This window comes from Somniosus microcephalus, chromosome 3 (genome assembly GCF_052327205.1).
Source record: "Somniosus microcephalus isolate GS21.2 chromosome 3, FLI_Smic_1.0, whole genome shotgun sequence".
Lineage (NCBI taxonomy): Eukaryota > Metazoa > Chordata > Chondrichthyes > Squaliformes > Somniosidae > Somniosus > Somniosus microcephalus.
Window position 1 is genome coordinate 307,467,777 of NC_140989.1, and position 27,909 is coordinate 307,495,685.

The window sequence follows — 27,909 nt, forward strand, 5'->3', positions numbered from 1 at the left end:
CCCGTGATTTTTTATCTTAAGCAATAATCTTTTGTGTGGCACCTTGTCAAATGCCTTTTGGAAGTCTAAATACACTACATCCACTGGTTCACCTTTATCCACCCTGTATGTTACTTCCTCAAAGAACTCCAGCAAATTTGTCAAACATGACTTCCCCTTCATAAAACCATGCTGACTTTGTCTTATTAAACTATGATTATCCAAATGTCCTGTTACTGTCTCCTTAATAATGGACTCCAAAATTTTACCTACCACAGATGTTAGGCTAACCGGTCTATAGTTTCCAGCCTTCTGTCTACTGCCCTTTTTAAATAAGGGTGTTACATTAGCAGTTTTCCAGTCTGTTGGGACCTTTGCTGAGTCCAGGGAATTTTGGAAGATTATTACCAATGCATCCACAATCCCTACCGCCACTTCCCTCAAGACCCTTGGATGTAAGCCATCAGGTCCAGGCGATTTATCCGCCTTGAGTCCCATTATTTTACCGAGTACCACTTCCTTAGTGATTTTGATCGTGTTTATCTCCTCCCTCCCTATAGCCCCCTGCTTGTCCAGTGTTGGGATATTCTTGGTGTCCTCTACTGTAAAGACTGATACAAAATATTCATTCAGTGTTTTTGCCATCTCCATATTTCCCACCATTAATTCCCCGGTCTCATCCTCTAAGGGACCAACATTTACTTTAGCCACCCTTTTTCTTTTTATATAACTATAAAAACTCTTACTATCTGTTTTTATATTTTTTGCTAATTTACTTTCATAATCTATCTTCCCTTTCTTAATCAATCTTTTTGTTATTTTTTGCTGTCTTTTAAAGTTTTCCCAATCCTCTATCCTCCCACTAGATTTGGCTACCTTATATGCCCTTGTTTTTAGTCGAATACTATCCTTAATTTCTTTACTTAGCCACGGATGGCTGTCTTTTCTTTTACACCCTTTTCTTCTCAGTGGAATATACTTTTTTTGGAAGTTGTAAAATAACTCCTTAAATGTACACCACTGATCATGTATCGTCTTACCCTTTAATCTATTTTCCCAATCCACTTTGCTCAATTCTGCTCTCATACCTTCATAGTCTCCTTTATTCAAGCTTAGCACGCTTGTTTGAGATACAACCTCCTCACCCTCTAATTGAACATGGAATTTAACCATGTTATGGTCACTCATTCCAAGGGGATCCTTTACTAGGACATTTATAATTAATCCTGTCTCGTTACACAGGACCAGATCTAAGGTTGCTTGCCCCCTGGTCGGTTCAGTTACATACTGCTCAAGAAACCCATCCCTAATACACTCAATGAACTCATCCTCAAGGCAGCCCTGCCCAATTTGATTTGTCCAGTTAATATGATAGTTAAAATCCCCCATAATTATAGATGTTCCCTTATTACAAGCCTCAACTATTTCCTGATTGATACTCCGTCCAACCGAGTTGCAACTGTTCGGAGGCCTATAGACTACGCCCACTAGTGTTTTTTTCCCCTTATTATTCCTTATCTCCACCCAAACTGTTTCATTATCCTGATCTTTTGACCCAATATCATTTCTCTGTATTACAGTGATTCCTTCCTTTATTAACATAGCCACCCCACCTCCCCTTCCTTCCTGCCTGTCCTTCCTGATCGTTAAATAACCTGGTATGTTTAATTCCCAGGCATTGTCACCCTGCAGCCATGTTTCTGTAATGGCCACAAGATCATACCCATATGTAGCTATTTGTGCCATTAACTCATCTATTTTGTTACGAATGCTACGTGCATTCAGATAGAGAACTTTCAAATGTGTTTTTTGACACTTAGTTCCTGCTTTTGCCCTTTTTATTACTTTACCTTTTACTCCATACCTTCTACCCCTTCCTGACACGCTCTGGTTTTTCATTTCCCCACTGCTACCTAAGTCTATGACCTTCTCTGTTGTCATTTTTATTATTTGTTCTCTAGGAACCTCCCCCCCACTAGTTAGTTTAAAGCCCTCTCTACAGCCCTAGTTATATGATCCGCCAGGACCCTAGTCCCAGCACTGGCCAAGTGAAGCCCGTCCCAACGGAACAGCTCCCTCCTGCCCCAGTACTGGTGCCAGTGTCCCAGGAAGCAAAACCCATTTCTCCCACACCAGTCTTTGAGCCATGCATTTAACTCTCTGATTTTATTTGTCCTAGCCAAATTCGCTCGTGGCTCAGGTAATAATCCAGAGATTATTACCCTTGAGGTTCTGTTTTTTAATTTGACCCCTAGCTGCTCATACTCCTTTAACAGAACCGGCTTCCTAGTCCTATCTATGTCGTTTGTACCAACATGGACCACGACGACTGGATCCACCCCCTCCCACTGCAAGTTTCTTTCCAGCCCAGAAGAGATGTCCTTAACCCTGGCACCGGGTAGGCAACACAGCCTACGGGACTCTCGCTCTTGGCTGCAGAGAACTCTATCTATCCCCCTAATAATACTATCCCCTACCACTACAACATTTCTATTTACTCCCCCCTCTTGAATGGCCCCCCATTCCACGGTGCTGTGGCCAGGTTGCTCATCCTCCCTGCAGCCCCTGCTCCCGTCCCCACAGAGAGTAAGAACCTCGAACCTGTTGGTCAAGAGCAAGGGCTGCGGCTCCTCCAACACTACCTCCTGGTTCCCCGTACCTGCCTCACTCGTAGTCACACCGTCCTGACCCTGGCCATGGACTACATCTGAATTAATTAACTTCATAGGTGTGACCACCTCCTGATACACCGAGTCCAGGTACTTCTCCCCCTCCCTGATGTGTCGCAGTATCTGAAGCTCAGACTCCAGCTCATCAACACGGAGCTGGAGATCCTGTAGCAGCAGACACTTGTCACAGATGTACTCACCGTTAGCCTCAATGGGGTCTACCGGCTCCCACATCTCGCAACAGTAACACATCACCTGCTCCATTCTATGTAATTAATTTTAAAAAAAATTGTTAGTTATGGACACCCTCTTCCCGATTATAGATGCTAGTATCCCCTTTAATTAATTGGATTTAAATTAAATCAATCCCTCTAATTACACCAGTTAAATGGTTTACCAACTGTCTCCACTACAGCACAGAGACCCTAGAAAAAAACTGCAGAATTTAAGATTGTAATAAAAAGAAGAAATACTCACCAACCAATCACTTACCTCCTCCCTGGTGACGTCACACTTCGATTACTTTTTACCTCTCTCCCCTGCTGTTGAATTGGTATGCCTCGCCTCGCCCCTCCTTTTAAAGTTGCCGCGCTGCCTCTACCTCACGCAGGTCCACTCTGGTCGGGCGTCGCTGCTCACTGCACTCCCAGGTCAGCCGCTGTGGTCGGGCCTCGTCTCGCCCCTCCTTTTAAAGTTGCCGTGCTGCCTCTACCTCACGCAGGTCCGCTCTGGTCGGGCGTCGCTGCTCACTGCACTCCCAGGTCAGCCGCTGTGGTCGGGCCTCGCCTCGCCCCTCCTTTTAAAGTTGCCGCGCTGCCTCTACCTCACGCAGGTCCGCTCTGGTCGGGCGTCGCTGCTCACTGCACTCCCAGGTCAGCCGCTGTGGTCGGGCCTCGCCTCGCCCCTCCTTTTAAAGTTGCCGCGCTGCCTCTACCTCACGCAGGTCCGCTCTGGTCGGGCGTCGCTGCTCACTGCACTCCCAGGTCAGCCGCTGTTGCATGTTCCCAAGCTTCTTGCCGAATGCCTCTACAACCTAAGTGTTTGAGAGACCGCCTTCTTGTACTTCCTCTTCCCAGCAAACCCTATGGGGACCAGTTAACACAATCATTGGCTTACACCTGAACCCCCCCCTCCCACCTTCCCCGTCCAATTACAGGGATGCCATGTACCTAATGATCCCGTCTGCTCTTGTCAGGTCCTCACCTCATGACACCCTGACATCACCTGATGTTTTTGACCATCAAGATTCATATCTGGGGTAGTTATGGCAACACAAACGGAACATGTCTCCATGTGTAGAGATAGCGGGGGGGAAATTCGTGTGGTTTGCGCCATATATTAGTGCCACATGATGGCGCTAAAATGTCATTGACAGCTGTAACAACAGCTGATGTCGGTACCAAGCCGCACGCCATAACGGTGTTGTCGGTAGCGCTGCCGGTAAACTCGATTGCCAGGGACTTCGTCATCATGTAGATTGTGACGTCAGTGAGGGTGCAACGCTCACTGGACTTCCGAACTCCCAACTTCGTTATAGCCACTTACCTTAACAGCAGCACAGAAGAACGACAAGGAGAGCTGGCATCTACCTGCAGAAAGCAAGCGGCAGCAACGATATTTAAAAGCACCATCCCCAATTAGCTCCAACTAACATGGTTCTGCAGTTTCAGTGCCTGTTTGCTACTTCCTGCATCTGAAACAGCTTTCATTAGTTATTTCAAGTTTTTTTGGTGACAGGGAGTGTTGATTCAAGTGCAGAAGTCACTCATTATTTGTTGAAGGCTTCTGCTCACAACACTTCCTCACAGTCATGGGGGCTGCAGGATTGCGGGATTATCTCAGGAGGATAACAAGGCCGAGGAGGAGAAGGACAAAGAGGAAGAGGAGGAGGAGGACAAGAAGGAGGAGGACAAGGAGGAGGAGGAACAGGAGGGATTGGAGGCAGCAAGACAATTGGCCTTCTGGATGGGCTGTGCATGACCAGCTCATCAGACTCTGATTCGCATGAATGAAACCCCAGATCTCTGTAGCTCACCACATCCCCATCATACCATCCCTGTCTCATGCCATATCACAGTGTCCTCCTGGGCATAAAGGTGAAATAAGAGAGACCACAAAATATTCCAAACACACTTAATAAATTTAGTTATAAACATATCACACATATCACATGAATTCTAATAATTAATGATCCTTGTGCCTACCATAGTTAAATAGCTGTCATTGTGTGCAAGGTGTGAGATGTGGGCGTTAGTGTTGCTAGGTAGAGATTGTTGGTGGGTGAGTGCTAGGGGAGTGGTGCATTGAGCAGTGGTTGAAGCTTGTGGTCCAGATGGTGGTATGTAGCATTTGTTGAAGCCTTCACTCACCCTGACCATCCATGTAAGCTCACTAAATTTCCTCCTGCACTGTGTGTGGGTCCTGAGGAACACAGTGCTGCCCGTGACGTGGTGTGTTACCTTCCATCCACATAGTCTGGCAGATTTGTGGCGAGGGCTTCCTGCCAGTTGGTGGCTACAAGACTGCCCACCTTCTCTCCACCGCTAAAACCAATACCTCCAAAGCTTCCTTGGAAAACCTCCGGGCTCTCTCCCTGGGGCAGAGATCTGCCATCAGGATTTGTAACTAAGTGTTCCTTCTCCTTCCTCTTATGGTTGTTGAGGCAGCTGCACACCCAGCAATGCCGAGAATTAGGAGCTGCAGCATCAATGAACCTTCCCTTTAAGTAGTGAAAAAAGCCTGTGGCAATCATTACTTATGTTTTGACTGCCCCCAATATTGGTCCATCTTTTCAGTGTAACACCAGTGAGCTTGAGCTTTTAGACGAGAATCATGACTGCAATCATTTTAATGAGGAGTGAGGATGAATTTTGCGTGCAGCCCAGACAATTTTCTACTTAACGGTGCTACTTAATGATTTTTAGTCTAAACACTGCCCATTTCTTAGCTAAAATGAATTTCTGGCCCAAGGTGTCCTTGCCGTTTGCCTAAGTTTTTAATTCCCTGCAGATGTTACAACATTCCACACAGTGGCAGCCACAAATGACCTTGCTTCCCAGGCTAGCTGTCTGCTGTGTGTCTGCCAGGAAGGTTGCTGCCTGTATCTTTAATTTGACCAAGCAAGGCCCAATGACATTTTAAAATCCAACCGCTTCTACCCAGGGCATATTACACTAGTTTTAAAAGCATGATTATTCAAGCATAATTGTGCATTGTGTATTAGTTACATAATAAAAACAATACAAACTTAAGACTATAACTAATAATGCTTATTTCATTTAGTCCAGTTAGTAGGGAGACTCAGAAATGAAGATTTCCCCCATTCTTACACTAATCTTTCGTCCCACTTACCCCTCATCCCACAATCATAGAATAGTACAGCACAGAAGGAGGCCATTAGGCCCATCGAGTCTGCACCGGCTCTTTCGGAGAGCAATACAGTTAGTCCCACTCCCGTACTCTTTCCCCATATCCCTGCAATTCTTTCTCCTTCAAGTATTTATTCAATTCCCTTTTGAAGGCTACTATTGACTCTGTATCCAGCACCCTATCAGGCAGTGCATTGCAAATCCGAACCACTTGTTGCGTAAAGAAGTTTTTCCTCATGTCGCCTCTGGCTCTTTTGCCAATTACCTTAAATCTGTGCCCTCTCGTTATCGACCCTTCAGCCATTGGAAACAGGTTCTCTTTATTTACTCTATCTAAACCCTACATGATTTTAAACACCTATCAAATCTCCTCTTAGCCTTTTCTGCTCTAAAGAGAATAACCCCAGCTTCTCTAGTCTATCCATGTAAATATAATCCCTCATCCCTGGAACCATTCTAGTAAATCTCTTCTGTACCCTCTCCAAAGCCTTCACGTCCTTCCTAATCTCTTCCCACTTACAAGCTGCTGATGGTGTACACATAGTTATCTTGCTTTCCCCCCTCCCCTCACCACAACCCAACCCTTGTGCCTTTCTGGTTTCAGATACACAAGAACTGCAACCTGGCCAATCTGTCCTTGAAGTTGTGGAGGAGAGTGATGGAGGAGAAGACACATCGGGCACGAGTGGGCTGCAGCCAGATCTGGGGGAAGGGATAGCTCAGGTGCCAGCTCCCCGGAGGGCGAGTTCGTGCACGAGTTCTGCACCACAGGACTCAGATGATGACCTCGATGGGCGGCCTTCAGAAGAAGGGTGATGGGCATGCACACGGAAATGCCAGGTGCAATGGCAAGCCTGCCAGAGAGCCTCTTGTCAGTGTCAAGGAGCATCGAGGAGTCCGGCTGCAACATCGCATGGGGCTTTGCGCAGAGCTTGGAGCCCAGGATTTCTAGGATGGAAATGAGGGGCAACTCCATGAGAAACCCTGTGGACCCAAAGATGATGTTGGGCGTGGTGGGCGATCTCGCAGCTTCTATTGCAGCACAGGTGGAAGGAACCCAATGCCTCAGTGCTGCCATGCAAGCTCAGACTGCTGTCATCGTGGCTGGGTTTGCGAATGTCGAAATGGGCTTTCAGGGTGTCGCAGCAGTCCCGCAATCTGTGATCCAACAGATGGCTAGGAATGCTAAGGCGCCGCCCCGGGGGAGTGGCAGTGGGTCTGTGGAGCAAGAACCAGCTGTCCTGTCTCAGGATGACAGCATTCCTACTCCCACCACTGCCACTCTGCTAGTGCCCTTACTGTTGCCTGTCAGCCAGCCAGCCCAGACTGTTGCCACACATGCTGAGGTGGTGTAGTCTACAGCCAGGCCTGTTAGGACCAGAGATGCTCGAGGTTGTCCTGCAAGACTGTCTAGTCTCCGCCACAGTAAGTCAGCAGCCTTCCACCATTCATATTGCAGCCACTGGGGGAGCAATTCATAGGAGCACTAGAGTAGGAAAAGGTACATGAAAGACAGACACTAAGGGAATGCACAAGGGTGATTAGTTGACTTTGTTCTTTTGATTTGAATTTGATAAATTTATAAATTTTGTTTGGAATGTGTGTTTTGTGGTGACTCTCACTTCAGCTTTGCTTCCAGGAGGACGCTGTGATGTTCCGTGACACAGGGATGGTGTGATGGGCAAGTGTTGAGCCACGGGGATCTGGGGTTTCATTCACTGGAACCAGAATCTGATGAGGCACTCACAGACAGCCCGACTGGAATGGGGATGTGCTGCCTGACTCCTCCCTTCCTCCTCCTCCTCTTCCTCTTCCTCCTCCTACTTCTGAGCTGATCCCAGAACCCGTGGTGGCAAGGGCTGCGTATTCATGATGTGGAGGATGCAGCAGACCACCGCAAATTGGGACACCTGCTCCAGCGAGTACTGGAGGGCTCCTCCCGAGCAGTCAAAGTAGCGGATCCATTGTTTGAGCGCCCCAATGGTCTCCTCAATGACATTCCTCATGGCAGCATGACTGCCATTATACGATTACTGGCCACGAGTGGTGGGGTTGCGGAGGGGAGTCATCAGCCAGCTGCAAAGAGGGTAGCCCTTGTCTCCGAGCAACCACCCTCAGGTTTGATGTGGCTGGAAGATTGCTGGCACACTGGACTGTGCAGGATGAAAGCACCATGACTGCTGCCAGGATAGCGGGCATTGACCATCATGATGCGCTGAGCGTGGTCACACAACAACTGCACATTAAGTGAGAGGTAGCCTTTGCGTTTACGGAACATCTCAGGATTGGTATGCAGCACCTGTAAAGTCACGTGTGTGCAGTCGATGGCACCCTGCACCATAAGGAAGCCCGCTATCCTGGCAAAGCCACGTGCGCACTCGTCCTGCTTCTCTCTGTTCAGAGAGAAGACAATGAAGTCCCTTTTTGTGGAGTACAGAGCCTCAGTGATCTCCGGATTCAGCGATGGACGGTGAACTGGGAGATGGTAGCTATGTCAACAGGAAGGATCCGGTGGTGAAAAATTGAGGGCCATGGTGACCTTGAGGGCCACTGGGAGAGCTGTCATCGCCCTGCTATGAGGCTGCAGGTTTGGTTGCAGGAGGTGGCAGAGTTCTGTGACCACCTCCTTGGTGAAGCGGAGCCTCCTAATATACTGCTCCTGGCTTAAGTGCAGGTAGGAGAATTGCTCTCGGATGTCCCTAGGTGGGTAAGGCCTCCTGCTGAGAGCCCTCCTGACCCTCCTCCCTCTGCAAGCATCTTGTCCTCTTCTTCGCTGCCTCCACTCCATCTCCCTGTCATACTCGAGTGTGAGGGGGGCTGCAAGTAGAGCCCCCATGACTGGGAGCAAGTGGTGTGAGCAGAACCCTTTAAATGAGAATCAAGACGTTCTCCACTTGCAGCAACACTCCCTGTCATCTCAGCAACTTTAAACAACTCTAGAAAGCTCCAAACTGTTTCACAAACTTAGACAGAGCCAGCAGAACTGAAAAAGCAAGTCAGCTGCAAGTTGTTAATAATGCCTTTAAATAGCGTTGCTGGGGGGTCCTTCCGGCTGCTGAACGCATAGTTAGCTGGTCATGATTCGGAGAGGGCATTAAATGGAGCGGCGACGTCCAAAATGGCAGATGGTGCATCAAATCAGCGTTGCACACTCACTGATGTCACGATCTGCCTCATCTAAATATGTGGAGCGAGTGCTGGCAATGTCAGCGCTACCAACCTCCCCAAAATGGTGGCCGCCGCAGGACCTGCCTGAAGCGGGTGGAAGCGAGGCAGCCGCCATTTTATCAGCAAAACCGTCCTTAACGGCCGGTGCTAAACCCCCGAATTCCACGGCCAGGAAGTTTATTTTAGGCTCTGGCTGAGATGGAGACCTAAAAAGTCTACAATTTGCTGGGTGAACAAGCAGGGGATTGGGACTAATTGGATAGCTCTTTCAAAGAGCCAGCACAGGCACGATGGGCTGAATGGTCTCTTTCTTTGCTGTAAGGTTTTATGATTCTAGTGGGCCATTATGGGGGGAGAAGAGGCCACTACAAGGTGTGGCTTTTGGGTACTTACCATCGCTACCTTTACCTGATGGTCCAAGATCAGCAGAGACAGTGGCAATAAGTAGGAAAATAGGGTGCTTGCTGAGTGCTGTCTCCTCGCCAGCATTTATATGCTGCAGGCGGCAAATCGGTGGGCAGCAACCATTCCAATGGAGGTGGAGATAGTTCAGTTGAGGTCGGGGGAGGGGTGGGGGTGAATTCAGCGGTAGGCCTCACATCCAGATTTTCTCACTGCTATCCTGCCTGATTTTGTGTGGGATTGTGGACGAAATTGCAGACCTAAATATCAGTGGGTTATTCAATGATTGGGTAGGAATCGGAGATCACAGCTAAGGCTGCACAGACATAGACTGTCCAGCGGGAGTCACTGGTTAACAAACTCAGTACAGGCTAGTAGTCGAACGGGGGACCTTGTAATCTGTATGGTTTAATGCAACAGTGATTTAGGGCACTGGTGAAGCTTCTCACTTTGAATTTTAAAGCAGAATGTAATTCATACCTATACGGATTTCAGTTAGTATTTTTACCTCATCAGTTCAATGCACTGAAGCAGCACATTTTTGAAGCTATCTTGTGTGTACAGGATGGAGGGGTGCTTAGAGTTTTTTCATTTTAATTTCCCCACTTTTTATTTCTATCTGAGTGTCTGTGTAAATTTCCCTTTTATTTTTGTATTTTGATTTTCTCTTCTGTTCCTTCCTGTGTGCTTTTTGCTAATGTTTTCTTTCTCTTTCCATTATTATGACTGTTCTTTCCCTGTACTATGGTCTCGTACCAGTGGCTACCCCATCAATAGAAATTAAAGATATTTGATACCTTACCGGTATCCTTCAAAACTGCTGTCTTCACTGACCTATATTGGCTCCCAGTCTCCTAACACCTAAAATTTTAAATTCTCATCCTTGTGTTTAAATCCCTCTGTGGCCTTGCCCTTCCCCATTCATGTAACCATCTCCAGCCTTACAAAGGCCTCCTTCCCCATACTATTCATTCCTCTGACTCCGGCCTCTCGTGCATCCTGTCCATTCTTTACCCCGCCATTGGTGACTATACCGTTAGCTGTCGGTCCCACTCTCTGAAATTCTCTCTCTAAATCTCTCCACCTCCCTCTCCCCTAAAATGTACCTCATTAACCAAGCTTTTGGTCACCCTCCTAACCTCTCTTTCAATTGAGCACATTGCCTGCCATAGTCCTCAATGACTGGAGCATGCATGATGCTCAGAATGTTTCCTTCTTTTAAAAACAGATCCCGAGAGGTCCAAATCCCCATGTGGGATGCAAGCTGGCCCTCTGGACGGCAGGGTTCCAGCTTTTCCTTGGCCACTGTCACCTCATTTACTTGACACTCAATTTCAATCCACTAGTGAAAGCAGTTTCCCTCTTCATTAAATGAAGTGCGACCTTATGTCACCAAACAAACAGAGGCTCAAGTCCATGGTCTAAAGAGTTTACATATATATTACTGTTACATAATACAAAGAGATGATTGTGATCTCTGTCATTACTGGGAGAGATACAGATAGATGGTACCTATTGTTTGTAGCATTCTCAGGATTTACGGAATGCATTATAACTCACAGGGGCTATCAAAACCCTTTGGACATTGAGGAATTAACAGTTGACCTTAAAATCAGTTCCACAGTAAGCATTCTCCTTTTAGAGGTAAAAAATCGTAATGATATCAGATTCAAAGGAAAACTGGATGGGAAATATTAGACCCTGGAAAAGCATAAGCCAGGAATGTATGGGCAATTTGTTTTTAAAAAATTCATTCTTGGGATGTGGGCAATGCTGTATTTATTGCCCATCCTTAGTTGCTCTGAGGGCATTAGAGTGAATAATGTAGTGCAGGACTCGAGTCACATGTAGATCAGACAGGGTAGGGGTGGGTGATTGTATTCCCTGAAGCACATTAGTGAACAACAATCTGGTAGATTTCACAGTTATTTTCTGGTGGTACCCACAGATTGCCAGATTTATTGAGTTCAATTTTACAAGGTGGGATTTGAACTTGTGATCTCTAGGTTGCTAGTCTAGCAACATAACCACTAGGTTCCTGTAATTAACCAATTCGTTTTACCTCAGTTGTGGATAGAGCCCATAATTTGAGACTAAATTAGTGAAATAGAAAGGCATGGACTAATCAAGGATTTGTAATGGGCAAATTGTGCTTGCTTAATTTAATTGAATTTCTAAGGAAATCTCAGAGTTTAATGATAAAGGGAATGTGGTGGATGTTGTTTATATGGATTTTTAGAAGGTATTTAATACGATGCCATAGAAAAGACACGTTCCAGAGGATCAGCTTCCTGGACATGACTGAACAGCAATGCCTCAGGAGGCTCAGGCTATCGCTTCAGGCCATGGCAGACATTTGTAGCTTGCTAGAAGAAGACTTGCTGCCAGTTGGACCTGGTGGACACGCGTTACCAGTGGCTGAAAAAGTGACCACCACCCTCAACTTCCTCTCCTCAGGTTCATTCCAGGGATCTGCAGGAGATATTTGCAAGATCCTGCATTTGGCTGCCCACAGATGCATCACCCAGGTTTGCTGTGTTTGCCAGGGCAGACAGTTAAGTACACTTTGCCACCGATGAAGCCAGTCAGAATGAGCAAGCACTTGACTTTGCGGCTCTGGCTGGTTTCCCACAGGTGCAGGGCATCATTGACTGCACACACATGGCCATCAAGGCACCCCCAGATCACCCAGGAGTATTTGTGAACCGTAAGGGCTTCCACTCCATCAATGTGCAGCTCGACTGCAACCACAAAAAGATCATCATGCAGGTGTGTGCCAGATTCCCAGGGAGCTGTCATGATTCATTCGACCTGCGCCAGTCCACCCTCTCTCAGCTCTTCGCACCTCCAACCAGACTTGCCAGCTGGCTGCTTGGAGACAAGGGATCTCCACTGAAGATGTGGCTGATGACACCCTTGAGGAGGCCAAGCAATGAGGCCGATGAGTGCTACAATCAAAGCCAAATGACGATGAGATGTGTAATAGAGCAAGCAATCGGGATGCTGAAGATGCGCTTAGATGCCTGGACAGACCTGGAGGAATCTCTCAATACACACCAGCCAGGGTCCTTAGAATGATCATGGTATGCTGCGCTCTGCACAACATAGTGCAGCAGCAAGGATTGGAGCTGCTGGAGGAGCATGGTGCAGAGCATAGAGCCTCTTCGGAGGAGGAACAGGAGGAGGAGAAGCAGGAGAAACTTGATGTGGATACGGCACCAGCAGCGGCGCAGATTACTGCTCGGATGCCTGGGATGGTCTCACAATGGCATGATTTAGTTAGGTTGCAGCCACCTGATACCCAGATGCTGAACCAACTTTCCGCCCCCCCCCCCCCCCAACCACAAAGCAGTCCTAAAATGACCAAACCAATCCTGTCACACACACCCATTGCTCACAGTTAATTCATGTCTTACCATTCATTACAAGTGATAAGGTCACTTGCCAGGCAGCAGGCAAAAATGGGCAAGACAGGAAAGTTGTGGAAAAAAATAATTTTATGTGCCTCCAAATAACATAACCTTAACAGTGCAACATTGCCGAACATGCCCATGTTCACACCCTTGTGCATCTAGAATTATTTAATCTTCCTCTTCCTACCACCTGTACGTCATGCAACCACTGTGTCTTCAGCAGAGGTAGAGGCAGGCTGCTCACTTCCCTGCTCTGATTGCTCAGATGCTTTTGGCTGATGTCCTCAGGGTTTTGGAGCCCGTGAGGGCCCCGCCAAAGATTGCTCCTCCTGCACCTCTGCCGGGGCAGACTCGGCCATTAGGGTCCGAGGTAGCATGTGAGGCTCTGACTGAGTGGAGGGGCAATGGGGGAGAAGTGGGAGCGCTTTGAGCAGAGCCCCCACTTCCATGTACCCTTTCGCCATCATCCCTCTCATAGCCCACCTGCACTTCCCTGCTAGCAATGAGCTGGAGAGCACTTTGCTGCACATCAGTGGGACGATGAACGGCCAAGTCTAGGTTTCTATCCATCCTAGTTAAGGTTGCATTCAGAGTGTGCAAGCTGTTGGTGAGAGCACGCATGCATTCATTTGATGCTCCATGCAGGTGGCCACCCTTTCCATGGATGAACACATTATAGCCATGACCTGCAACATCATGCCAGTCACGCTGGAGATGGATTCCTCCATTTTCCCTGCAAGCGAGCACATTGGTGTGAGGAGTGATGTGCAGGAGTAGACTTGGGAAGACAAGAGTGCTGGGGTTGGGGTGACACACGCACAATAGGATGTAGTTGAATGTGGCATTGTGTTCACCTTTCCTGACCTCATGAGATTATTAAATCTCTTCCTGCACTGTATCCAGGACCTGGGAACCACACTCCTACTGCTCACTACTGCTGTTATCTCCAGCCATGCCTTCTTGGTGTCTGTGGCTGGCCTCTTCCTCCTGTCAGCAGGAAATAGGACCTCCCTGCGGGCCCTATCTCCTTGCAGCAGGAATTCCAGGGAGGCATCACTAAATCTAGGGGCAGCTTTCAGATACTGAGACTGCATTCTTTCTTCTACAACAAACCACTCTCTGTACAAACAAACCACTCTCTGTACAAACAACTCTCTCTACAAACAAACCACTCTACAAACAAACCACTCTCTCTACAAACAACTCTCTCTACAAACAAACCACCCTCTCTACAAACAAACCACTCTCTGTACAAACAAACCACTCTCTCTCCCACCAATGTCTCTTCAACCTCCAGACCAACCTTCAACTGTCATCTTTGCATTGCTCCTTTAAAAACTTGAGCTGAATTGGACCCATGCGTGACATCATCTCGTCCGCTCCCGTTAATTGGTTGGGAAGCCTGGAAGTCAGATGCAAATACAGTGGCTTTGTGAAAAAGCTACTGCATAACACTCACTTAAATTCTGGGTTCCCCACGCGATCCAGGTCGCCCCCTCTGCCAGCTCTTCTGTGTTTCTATGTGTAGTGTGAAGAAACATTGGCCCAGAATTTGCGGTCAGTGGCGAAGGGATGGCAATCATAGAAACATAGAAGATAGGAGCAGGAGTAGGCCATTCGGCCCCTCGAGCCTGTTCTGCCATTTAATGAGATCATGGCTGATCATCCAAATTCAGTACCCTGTCCCTGCTTTCTCCCCATATCCCTTGATCCCTTTAGCCTTAAGGAATATATCTAACTCCTTCTTGAATATATTTAATTAATTGGCCTCAACTGCCTTGTGTGGTAGAGAATTCCACAGGTTCACCACTCTCTGGGTGAAGAAATTCCTCCTCATCTCAGTCCTAAATGGCTTACCCCTTATCTTTAGTCTGTGATCCCTGGTTCTGGACTCCCCCGCCATTGGGAACATCCTTCCTGCATTTAGTCTGTCTAGTCCTGTTAGAATTTTATAAGTTTCAATGAGATCCCCTCTCATTCTTCTAAACTCTAGTGAATAGAAGCCTAATCGACCCAATCTCCTCATACATCATTCCTGCCATCCCAAGTATCACCTGCCATCCCAAGTATCAGTCTGGTGAATCTTCGCTGCACTCTCTCCATGGCAAGAACATCCTTCCTCAGATAAGGTGACCAAAACTGCACACAATACTCAAGGTGTGGTCTCACCAAGGCCCTGTACAACTGCAGCAAGACATCCTTGCTCCTGTACTCGAATCCTCTCGCTATGAAGGCCAACATACCATTTGCCTTCTTAACCGCCTGCTGCACCTGCATGCTTACCTTCAGCGACTGGTGCACAAGGACACCCAGGTCTCGTTGCACTTCCCCTTTTCCTAATCTATTGCCGTTCAGATAATAATCTGTCTTCCTGTTTTTTCCACCGAAGTGGATAACCTCGCATTTATCCACATTATACTGCATTTGCCATGCATCTGGCCAATCACCCAACCTGTCCAAATCATACTGGAGTTTCTCTGCATCATCCTCACAGCACACATGCCCACCCAGCTTTGTGTCGTCTGCAAACTTGGAGATATTACATCTAGTTCCCTTGTCTAGATCATTAATATATATTGTGAATAGCTGGGGTCCTAGCACCGATCCCTGCGGTACCCCACTAGTCACTGCCTGCCACTCGGAAAAAGACCCGTTTATTCCAACTCTTTGCTTCCTGTCTGCCAACCAGTTCTCTATCCAAGTCAGTACCTTACCCCCAATCCCGTGTGCTTTAACTTTGCACACTAATCTCTTATGTGGGACCTTATCAAAAGTCCGAATACACCACATCCACTGGTTCTCCCTTATCTATTCTACCAGTTACATCCTCAAAAACTTCCAGTAGATTAGTCAAGCATGATTTACCTTTTGTAAATCCATGTTGACTTTGTCTGATCCTGTCACTGTTTTCCAAGTGCTCTGCTATTACATCTTTTATAATGGACTCTAGCATTTTCCCCACTACCGATGTCAGACTTACCGGTCTATAATTCCCTTTTTTCTCTCTACCACCTTTTTTAAATAGTGGGGTTACATTAGCTATCCTCCAATCCATGGGAACTGTTCCAGAGTCTATAGTATTTTGGACGATATCCACTGCAATTGCCGCTGACCTTGAAGAAAGCTGCCCATAAAGATCTTGCGACTTTAATTTGATTGTAGCGCTGTCAACAGGGGATCCCCAGCATAGAGCAGCAGTGATGTCATCAAGCTGTCTAAGCAGCCAATCACCTTGAAGAACTCTCACAGACAGAAAACCAGGAAATAAAAAGCACTGATTATCAATTCACTTTTAAAATTTTTTACAGAGAGCGAAATAAAGATTGGACATACACATGGAGTTAAGGTAGAAGCTGAACAATCATAAACAAACTTTAAAAAAATTAAAGAAATATTTTTATTATTTTAAAAATCTAGCAATTTTTTATCATAATGGAGAAATTTGACATTCCACAAATATGAAGTTAGTTTTTCAGGGCCAGAACAGTTGTTCAGCAGTCAATACGCTGTTAAAACCCCAGTTACACCTATTCCAACAAGGCTTAACTTTTTATGGGATGTTTAACAGCTATATGAGAGCAGAAAATGTGTCAGTTTTTGTCAGTTCAACTGATTTCATGATTACCGGCTATGGGGAGTTCCACAGTGCAGCCTATGGCAGAGCAATGAATGACTGACCGCAACTTCAGAATTTCCATGTTTATCTGTGTGGTAAACCACTGTTATTGTATCCTACTGTTATCGTTATTGCATATTGTTACCTCTGGTTGGCGCTGTGTACCAATGCATGCCTCAGCTGGCTCCGCCCACATGACCAGGTATAAAGGTGGGTGTTTCGGCAACCCACTTCCTTCTTGGAACCAGTTGGCCACGAGAGGCATGCTCTGTTCTTTAGTTAATAAAAACCTCTTCATTACTTTCCTAATTCATCGCCTTTTATGGAGTAATTGATAAGCGTATCAATTTTATTAACTAAAAGTAAAATGTTGACACCTGAACAGCAACAACAGCAGGTGTTGCTGTGAGCCCTCAGACCAGCATGCCTGGACCTCGACCCTCAAGCAGCGGGTTCATCGACCAATTTCGAACACTGGCTGAGCTGCTTTGCATCCTTCCTAGAAGCCTCCGCCGTGACATCGGAGGAGAACAAACTAAAAGTTTTGACCGCCCAGGTGAGCCCTCAAGTATATACACTCATCCGGGATGCTACTACATACACGGTGGCCCTCGAACTACTAAAAGGGCAATACACGCGCCTAGTGAACACGATTTACGCCAGGCACCTCTTGGGATCCCGCAGGCAGCAACCGGGGGAATCGGTAGAGGCATTTTTACGGGCGTTACACTCTGCAGGGACTGCGACTGTAAGGAGGTAACGGCTGCGGGGCACGCGGAGGGACTTACCTGTGATGCCTTCGTTAGGGGCCTCCAGTCCGACTACTTCCGGCAGAGACTGCTCGAAAGCAAGGAGCTCGACCTGAAGATGGCCGTAGCCCTTGCGCTCTCATTAGATGCGGCCCACCGAAACCTCGAAGCATACTCACGTAACGGCGCCGCGCCATGGCCATCGCGACCTTGGGACATGGGACCGCCGCCCCCGGTACCAACTGCTGCAGCGATGTCCCGAAATCAACCGGGACCGCCGCCCCCGGTACCAACTGCAGCGATGCCCCGTAACCAGGCCCAAAAATGCTATTTCTGTGGCCAGTTAAAACACCCTAGAGCGCGCTGCTCGGCTAAGACCACTACCTGCTCGGGCTGCGGGAAGAAAGGCCATTACGCCAATGCCTGCAGGGGGAAACCTGCGAACGCCAGCAGCGCCGCATGCGAACCGTGGGGGCAGCCATCTTATCCGCCATTTTGTGCACCTCCGGCCGCGTGGGGACCTGAATCATGGCTGCCGCCATTTTGTCCGCCGCACTCAACTGCCATTTTGTCTCCGGACTCGACCACCGTCTCGTCGGACGACCATATCGACTCACTAAGCCATACACTGGCCTCTGTTACGCTGGATCAAGCCCTGCCTCATCATCTGTCCAGGTCCATGATGGACATCATGGTAAATGGCCGCGCCACCACTTGCCTATTTGACAGCGGGAGCACAGAGAGTTTTATTCACCCCGACACGGTACGTAGCCACTCCCTCACGGTCCTGCCAACGCGCCATCGGATTTCTATGGCGTCTAAGTCCCATTCAATGGACGTCGGCGGCTACTGTGTGGTGACCCTTTCAGTTAGGGGCACAGAATATAAAAATTTTAAACTTCTTGTCCTGCCCCATCTTTGCGCTGCCGTGCTGCTAGGGTTGGATTTTCAGTGCCACCTTAAAAGTGTCACATTAGCATACGGTGGACCCCTCCCCCCACTCACAGTCTGCAACCAACACCTTTTAAATCGCCCGCCGCACACCACTTGCAGCCTTTCCACACTCAAAGTCCCCCCCCCCTTGTTCGCTAACCTAACCCGCGACTGTAAACCCATCACTACCAAGAGCAGGCGGTACAGCGCCGGGGACAGAGCTTTTATTAACTCTGAGGTGGAGCGGCTCCTGAAGGAGGGCATTATCGAAGGGAGCACCAGCCCCTGGCGAGCCCTAGGGTACTTAAGGAGGTGGCCCTGGAGATAGCAGATGCTCTAAGGATCATCTTCCGGAACTCCATTGACTCGGGAACAGTACCCGTGGATTGGAGGGTAGCTAATGTTACCCCAATATTTAAAAAGGGGGGTAGAGAGAAAGCAGGGAATTATAGACCAGTAAGCCTTACATCGGTTGTGGGCAAAATGCTAGAGTCCATTATTAAGGATAAAATAGCGGAGCACTTGACAAATGGGGAAAGGATCGGACAGAGTCAACATGGATTTACAAAGGGTAAATCGTGTTTGACTAATCTGCTGGAATTTTTTGAGGAAGTAACTGGTAAAATAGATGGGGGAGAGCCAGTGGATGTGGTGTACCTTGACTTCCAGAAAGCCTTCGATAAGGTTCCACACAAAAGATTATCATGCAAAATTAAGGCTCATGGGATTGGGGGCAAAGTATTAACGTGGATAGAGAACTGGCTGGCGGATAGAAAACAGAGAGTTGGAATAAACGGCTCATTTTCGGAGTGGCAGGCAGTGACCAGCGGGGTGCCGCAAGGATCTGTCCTGGGACCCCAGCTGTTCACAATATATATAAATGATCTGGATCAGGGAATTGGATGCAATATTTCCAAATTCGCTGACGACACTAAACTAGGAGGAGGGGTGGGCTCTGATGAGGATGTCAGGAGGCTACAGTGCGATTTGGACAGGTTGGGGGAATGGGCGGATACGTGGCAGATGCACTATAATGTGGATAAATGCGAGGTTATCCACTTTGGGGGTAAAAACAGGAGGGTAGATTATTATCTAAATGGCAATAGATTGGGAGATGGGGAAGTGCAGAGGGACCTGGGTGTTCTTGTGCACCAGTCACTGAAGGAGAGCATGCAGGTGCAACAGGCGATTAAGAAGGCAAATGGTATGTTGGCCTTCATATCAAGGGGGTTCGAGTATAGGAATAGGGATACCTTACTACAGCTGTACAAGGTGCTGGTGAGACCGCATCTGGAGTATTGTGTACAGTTTTGGTCGCCCCATCTGCGGAAGGATGTTCTTGCCATGGAAAGAGTGCAGCGGCGATTCACCAGGCTGATACCTGGAATGGCGGGAATGACCTACGAGGAGAGATTGAATAGTTTGGGCTTGTACTCACTGGAGTTTAGAAGATTGAGAGGGGATCTCATCGAAACATATAAAATTATGGCAGGCCTGGACAGGCTGAATTCAGAGAGAATGTTTCCAATGGCAGGGGAGCACAGAACCAGGGGCCACAGTCTAAAAATAGCGGGCAAATCATTTAAAACAGAGATGAGGAAGAATTTCTTCACTCAAAGAGTGGTGAGCCTGTGGAATTCCCTGCCACAGAGGGCTGTGAAGGCTAATTCAATAAATATTTTCAAGAGAGAATTGGATATATTTCTGAAGGCTAAGGGGATTAAGGGTTACGGAGAAAAGGCGGGGACGGGGTACTGAACTGGTAAGATCAGCTAAGATCTCAGACGAAGATCAGCCATGATCTCATTGAATGGCGGAGCAGGCTCGAAGGGCCGAATGGCCTACTCCTGTTCCTATCTCTATGTTTCTATGTTTCTATGTAGTCGTTAAAACCACCGATAAACGCCGCCTGGTCATTGACTACAGCCAAACCATAAACCGGTACACTCAGCTGGACGCATACCCACTTCCTCGCATATCTGATATGGTCAATCAGATTGCGCAATACAGAGTATTCTCCACCATTGACCTTAAGTCAGCATACCACCAACTCCCCATCCGCCATGAGGACCGCCAGTATACTGCCTTCGAGGCGAATGGCCACCTCTACCACTTCCTTAGGGTTCCCTTCGGCGTCACCAACGGGGTTCCGGTCTTCCAAAGGGAGATGGACCGGATGGTTGACCAGAACGCGCTGCAGGCCACCTTTCCCTACCTGGATAACGTCACCATCTGCGGCCACGACCAGCAGGACCATGACGTTAATCTAGAAAAATTCCTCCGTACGGCCCAGCGGCTGAACCTAACGTACAATAAGGAGAAATGTATGTTTCGCACCAAACGCCTTGCCATTCTCGGCTGCGTAGTGGAGAACGGAGTCATCGGGCCCGACCCCGACAGAATGCGCCCCCTTATGGAGCTCCCCCTCCCCCACTGCCAAAAAGCACTGAAGAGATGCCTGGGGTTTTTCTCTTACTATGCTCAGTGGGTGCCCCACTATGCGGACAAAGCCAGGCCCCTCATCAAATCCACCTCCTTCCCCCTGACACCAGAGGCGTGTGCAGCCTTCACTCTTATCAAGAGCGATATTGCGAAGGCCACAATGCACGCAGTGGATGAGTCCATCCCCTTCCAAGTGGAGAGCAATGCATCCGACTTCGCCCTAGCTGCGACCCTTAACCAGGCGGGGAGACCCGTGGCCTTTTTCTCAAGGACCCTCCAGGGCCCCGAGATTCGACACTCCTCTGTCGAAAAGGAGGCCCAGGCTATTGTGGAAGCGGTGCGTCACTGGAGGCATTACCTGGCCGGAAAACGGTTTACCCTTCTCACTGACCAGCGTTCAGTTGCTTTTATGTTCAATAATAAGCAGAGGGGCAAAATCAAGAACGACAAGATCTTGAGGTGGAGAATTGAACTCTCCACCTACAATTACGATATCTTGTACCGGCCCAGGAAACTCAATGAGCCCCCAGATGCCCTATCACGTGGTACATGCGCCAACGCGCAGGTTAATAGACTGCAGTCCCTCCACAATGACCTCTGACACCCGGGGGTCACCAGGTTCTTCCATTTCATCAAATCCCGTAACCTGCCCTACTCCATCGAGGAGGACCATGACCAGGAACTGCCAAATCTGTGCCGAGTGCAAACCGCATTTTTATAGGCCAGACAGAGCAAGCCTGATCAAGGCCACTCACCCCTTCGAGCGCCTGAGCGTTGATTTTAAAGGGCCCCTCCCCTCCTCTGACCGCAACGTGTACTTCCTCAACATAATTGATGAGTACTCCCATTTCCCGTTCGCCATCCCTTGCCCAGACATGACCAGTACCACGGTCATCAAATGTCTGAATGACCTCTTCGCCCTGTTCGGGTTCCCTAGCTATATACATAGCGACAGGGGCTCATCTTTCATGAGCGACGAACTTCGTCAGTACCTGCTCGCGAGAGGTATTGCTATGAGCAGGACCACCAGCTACAACCCCCGGGGGAACGGCCAGGTGGAAAGAGAGAACGCGACGGTTTGGAAGGCCGTCCTCTTAGCCTTAAAATCTAAGGGCCTTCCGACCTCTCGCTGGCAGGAGGTCCTCCCTGCGGTGCTCCACTCCATCCGGTCACTGCTTTGTACTGCCACTAATGCCACCCCTCATGAGCAAATGTTCGTTTTCCCCAGGAAGTCCACATCGGGAACCTCGCTACCGACATGGCTGACTTCTCCTGGGCCCGTCCTACTGCGGAGGCACGTGAGGACCCATAAAACGGACCCCCTGGTCGAGAGGGTGAACCTCCTACACGCCAACCCCCAGTATGCCTACGTGGCGTACCCAGACGGGCGGGAGGACACGGTCTCCATACGAGACCTCGCACCCTCGGGTGCCCCTGAATTACCACCGTTATCCCCCACCACTTCTCCCAACCCAACCCCTGCAGACGGCATGCCGGAGCCCCAGGACCCTTCGTTGACCACCCAGACACCAGATTCGACGTTGGATACTGCACCACCACCGCCGCCACCATGACGATCAGGATGTCATACAAGGCCTCCTGATAGACTTACCTACACGAACTTGTAGTACACTTCACCCCGCCGGACTAAATTTTAAACAAGGGGTGAATGTGGTAAACCACTGTTATTGTATCCTACTGTTATCGTTATTGCATATTGTTACCTCTGGTTGGCGCTGTGTACCAATGTATGCCTCAGCTGGCTCCGCCCACATGACCAGGTATAAAGGTGGGTGTTTCGGCAACCCACTTCCTTCTTGGAACCAGTTGGCCACGAGAGGCATGCTCTGTTCTTTAGTTAATAAAAACCTCTTCATTACTTTCCTAATTCATCGCCTTTTATGGAGTAATTGATAAGCGTATCAATCTGCACATGCACTAAATCCTGAAGTTACGGTCAGTTTCAGAGGGGTGATGATGGTGAACGCTGACACTTTCGCCATTATTACCACTGCAAAATCTGGGCCATTACATTCAGCAACAAAGATCTGTATAAGTGACTTGTTTTTTAAATTGAAAAAATACTTTGCAAAACTTAACAATAGAAAGCACCTTATCACATCTTGTGTAGATATCCCAAAGCTCTTCACAACAAATTAATTCCTGTCACATATAGGCCAAAAGAGCAGCCAATTTACACATAGCAAAATCCCATAAACTGCCATTGACATGAATAACAAGTTAATCAGCTTGTTGGATGTGGAAAAAATGTTAACTAAAGATAACAGAACTACTTTATTTTCAAACGGTGCCATGGAATCTGTTACATCCACCCGAACAGGCAGATCAGCCACTCGGGCCTTGGTTTAATATCTTATCTGAAAGGCAGCACCTTTAGCAATGCAGTATGCCCTGAGTACTGCACTGAATTGTCAGTCTAGGTTACTTGCTCAAGTTCTGGAAAGAAGTTTGAACCCACAAGCTTCTGACTTATAGGTGAGAGTGCTACCAGCTGACTAAGCCAACACTTATCACACTTAATGCAGCAGTTTGTGTCTGCTACGATGCCAACTTAAACTACATTCCAATGCTGGAGACTTTTCTGGTAAAGGTTATTCCTGGCTGTTCAAAGAATTTAGCCATCTTGAAAACTCCACAACATGGTGATGCCAATTCTTAAAACCCTGTAAACTTATATTTTTGAAATGATTAAAGGGAAAGAAGCATCATTTCAGGGCCATTCTGTCATAGTCCTGAGGCAGACACAGCAAGCTATCACAGAATTGATATATATCCAGAACTGATCTACTGTAGTTCATGATGCAAAATATATAACATATTAAGAAGTATCATTCTCTTTTACTGTAATTTTAATGTACTTTTCAAGTGAAATTTACGAATGAACTGTAAAAGTCCTCATGGCATGTGGAAGTAAAATATGTATCTTTTTGAATTCAGGTTTTAACAAAATTGGTTGGTACTCAGGGTTGGAGGAGAAGTATTTCCAAGCAATTCCCAACGTCACTGTGGCAAACACTTCATGTCATATTCCACGTGCTGATGCTTTCCATATGTTTCGAGATCCAATCAGTGGTGACATTCCTTGGCCTGGACTCATATTTGGTCTCACAGTGCTTGCCACATGGTGTTGGTGCACTGATCAGGTAACCCACATCAGCCTGAAGACATCAACATGGAAAATGTGATAACAATTGTATACTTGAAATGATTTATCCTCCATATGGTTGGATACCTCACAATTATTGTAGAAGCTATTTATGTGATTTTTTATGGACTCCTTAAAACAATTTTCTTTTTTTCTCATTTTTCTAACCACCTTTTATATTTCCCTTGTTACTGACTCTCATACCCATGTGTCCATTCATTATACACAGATAAGGGGTTCCCATATCTCTGGGAGCATAAGGACTTCCTTAAGTTTGAAGGGACAGACTGTTAGTTGTGGAGTGGGAGCATGAACTAAACAAACCAGGATTCTGTATTACATTGATCTTCACACACCTCCTCAAATGAACCGAAGCCACCATTGACGGAGAGCTCAGACTTTTCTGTTTGTCACACAATAGTCTAATTATTAGGCTAGAAATTAATGTTGGTGATAATAGCAGATGAATGCTGAATGAATTTGTATTACATTTCTCTGTTATTTTAACAAGCATATAGTAGACATGTTAAGCATTTTTCCACTATTATTACCAACAGTAATTGCTAGCCTACTGACACTGAAATTAAGCTGCGGGATGCCAACATGCGAATTTTATGCATCTGAACTTTTTTTCTGTTATCTTACTGGAAATGCTAACCCAATTAAAATAAATGGATTAAAGCCTCTAACAACAACAGAAAGAGGAATTTCAAACAAAGCCATTAAGAGCTTGTATGTTAGTATTCCACAGTGTAATTTTAGGAGCATTATATCATAGTCCTGAAGGCAGACACATAGAAATAAAGCATTCTGTCAATTCAGTTAAATTTAATATGACATTTGGCATTCTCTACACAATTGATTGTGCCTCTGTGAAGTGCCTTGGGACATATATTCTACGTTAAAGATGCCGGGGGCTATTTTTGAAGTTGGGCGCGAAGTCGGTGGAGTGGCCACTTTGCCCACCTGTTCTAGCTGGTATGTGGCCCCCCATTTTTCAGAGAAGAATCGGGTGGCTGGCAGTTGAAAATCGCCCTACTATATAAATGCTGCTTGTTGTTCTTGTTAATAGACAAAACTGAGATGATAATTTTAAGACACCCTTTGAAATGATTTCATTTATTTACAGTTGTCTTTTTTAAATAGGTAATAGTACAGAGGTCCCTTTCAGCAAAAAATATTTCTCATGCTAAAGGAGGATCAGTTTTGGGAGGTTACCTGAAGATGTTGCCCATGTTCTTCATTGTTTGGCCGGGCATGATTAGTAGAGCACTATATCCAGGTGTGTACAATATTGGTGTGAATTTATTTAAAAGGAACAGGAGGCTTTGCTTTGAAACCATCATTCAAAGAATTTCAGCCTGTAACCCCTGCTTTGCATAGAAAGCTCAATTAAATATTTAAATGATGTTCTCGTGATAACTGTGTAGTCAATCTATATTAGTAAAGTGATAGAAGGATGAATAACAATGCTTTCATTAGATCCATAATGGAGAGAAAATTCTATTCAGCAAGTTTTGTGAAAATAGCACACCTGTGGCTATCGGTGACAAATTCACAACACAATAGGGGCGAACGTTGCATTTATGTTGTATATTGTTTTAAGAGTTAAAGGGGGCAAAATTCTGTTGCTTTGCGCCTCCCAAGGGGGCGATAATGGGGCGCAATGCAACTAGCGCCTGGGCGCGGCGCCAGTAACACCTCCTGCAAAATTCAGCGGGAGGTTAGCGGCGGTGGTAGCTGGTAATGCCCCATTTTGCTGCGCCTCCAGCGATGACATCATCGCTGTTCGCAGCGCCCCGCTCGCACCCCGGCCGCAAACTTGGGTTGCGCCCCCTGACATACCTCCAGATGCTATGTCCAACAGGGTCAGGGGGCCGTACGTGCGGCCAGGGCAGCGATATTTAAAGAAGAGGTGCCGGGCGGCCATTTTTTTTTGCTGGCCACCTGCCAGCACCAGCCACAATCGGGCAGCCCAGCACTCCTCTTGAGTGCCGGGCTCTTTTGCTGGCACCCTGCTCCCTGGTGGTCCAGCTAGGCCCCAGTTCGCGCTGTGCAAGGCTGCTGCACGTAGCGCCGCGATATTGAACAGGAGCGCCCCAAGAGGGAGGGGGAGCGCTTCCACTAGTGTCCCGCCTCCTGCTTGGGGCAGTACCATCCAATTTTGGCTGCGGGGGTTCTAACTTTTTCAGGGTGCTACTTTTAGTGCTCCGGCGAAGTTAGCGCCCCTAAGGGGGCGCGACCCAATTTTTTGCCCAAAGAATGCATTGACCTTAATTGTATAATTACTGACTTAATTTCCTTTGGTATAAATGTAATTTTAACATTTCCAGATCAGGTGGGCTGTGTGGATCCTGATATCTGTGAGTCAGTCTGTGGAGCCAGAGTAGGATGTTCAAACATTGCATACCCCAAACTGGTAATGGAACTTATGCCTGTAGGTGAGACTGTGCATTTATTCTTATCTTTTAGTTTCAGAAATGTATATCTCTGAGCAATGAGACTATTCTTTGTTCCTTTGTCTACTGCTTGGTGTTTATTGTCTTTCACTGGGCCTATCCACAAGAAAGACTGTTGAAACTGTTAGCTATCATTATGGACCAGTGTCATAATTAATTTATTTCATATCACATTTCTTCCACCTTCCAGTTATTCACCATGTGAGCAAAGTGCCTATTTTCCAGCAGAGATCAGGCAGGCAAACCACTCTGGCCAATGGGGCTCTGTAACTCACTGCGAGACCAGTGGCACAGTGCAACTTAGCTTTCCTTTTTCTCCATGTAGGGAGCCAGCTAGCCTCCATTCAGGCCATTTCCGTGGATGTAGAACGTACAAAATTAATTCATTCCAATGAGAAGATTTTGTTTTTATTTGAGATATTTGGGAAATCTAAACAGGATTCATTAATTTTCTACCACCTGCAAACTTCAAAATCAAGGACACAGGCTCTAAATATCAGGAACCAATGACCTAAATCAGAGATTCGTTAGGGAGAATTTTAACTCCCCCCGCCCTGCAGAAATGCAGCGGAGCAGGAGTTAAAATGGAGCTGGACAATTTCCCCTCCATTTCACCCTGCAGCCATTTCAACGCTGCTGTTTTTTCTGTTTGCTGAGGTGCCTACCTGATTCAGGCAGGGGCCTCATACATTTCTACCAATGGGGAGAGCTGCTCCAAATTTGGGCAAGGACAAAAATTCACCTACTAAATAAGGACTAATTACTGTTCCTATGCCTATCGATCTGCTACAGCTTCACAAATCTGTCACACAGAAACAGAAGAATATAGAAGAATACAGACTTAATCTACCCTTGACCCGAGGGACTCGGGTGGTCTCCACTTCCTGTAAGCCCTGCTTTTATTTATTATTATTTCGTCCCTTTTTTTGGAGGAGGAGATTTTTCATCGTCCTTCTTTTGTGTTGCCCCGGGAGCAGCGAGCTTTCTCAACTGCGTAAGCTTCAATGCTGTGCTATGAAATTCTCTTTGAATTCAATTCTGCCGATACCTCGTAAGCTGGAGTTCTGAAGCGAGCTCTTGTGATTTTTGCTTTGCTCGCTTAATTTGATCCCAAATCATGAACTCCCCTTTCTGCACTCATCCCTTCGGGCTCCAGTCCCTAAACCCCCTTTCGCCCCCCTCCCCCCAATTCAACTACTCTGGTGTCCTGGCCAATATTTATCCCTCAACCAACATAACAATAACAGATTATCTGGTCATTATCACATTGCTGTTTGTGGGACCTTGCTGTGTGCATCACAATAGTGACTCCACTTCAAAAGTACTTCATTGGCTGTAAAGCGCTTTGAGACGTCCGGTGGCCGTGAAAGGCGCTGTATAAATGAAAGTCTTTCTTTCTTTCCAGATGGATGCATCGCTGATTTGGGGGTCATTAACTCCAACCCACAAATTCCTGCATGTAGATAGTGTCTTATTTACAACAGTAATTATAAGATTTAATCCCTTGCATTTCTTTGAAGTTGCTGAAAAAGATTGTGATTGGCA

General features: G+C 47.1%; 1 protein-coding gene across 1 annotated transcript in view; it reads left to right on the plus strand.

The window, feature by feature from the left end:
• slc5a9 (solute carrier family 5 member 9) overlaps positions 1 to 27,909 on the plus strand; it is a 75,557-nt gene that overhangs the window by 28,380 nt on the left and 19,268 nt on the right. Inside the window, 5 exon segments of the mRNA XM_085982886.1 lie at positions 23,698 to 23,903; positions 25,052 to 25,187; positions 26,239 to 26,346; positions 26,555 to 26,607; positions 26,610 to 26,652. Of these exon segments, the coding sequence (XP_085839012.1) occupies positions 23,698 to 23,903; positions 25,052 to 25,187; positions 26,239 to 26,346; positions 26,555 to 26,607; positions 26,610 to 26,652 (546 nt within the window).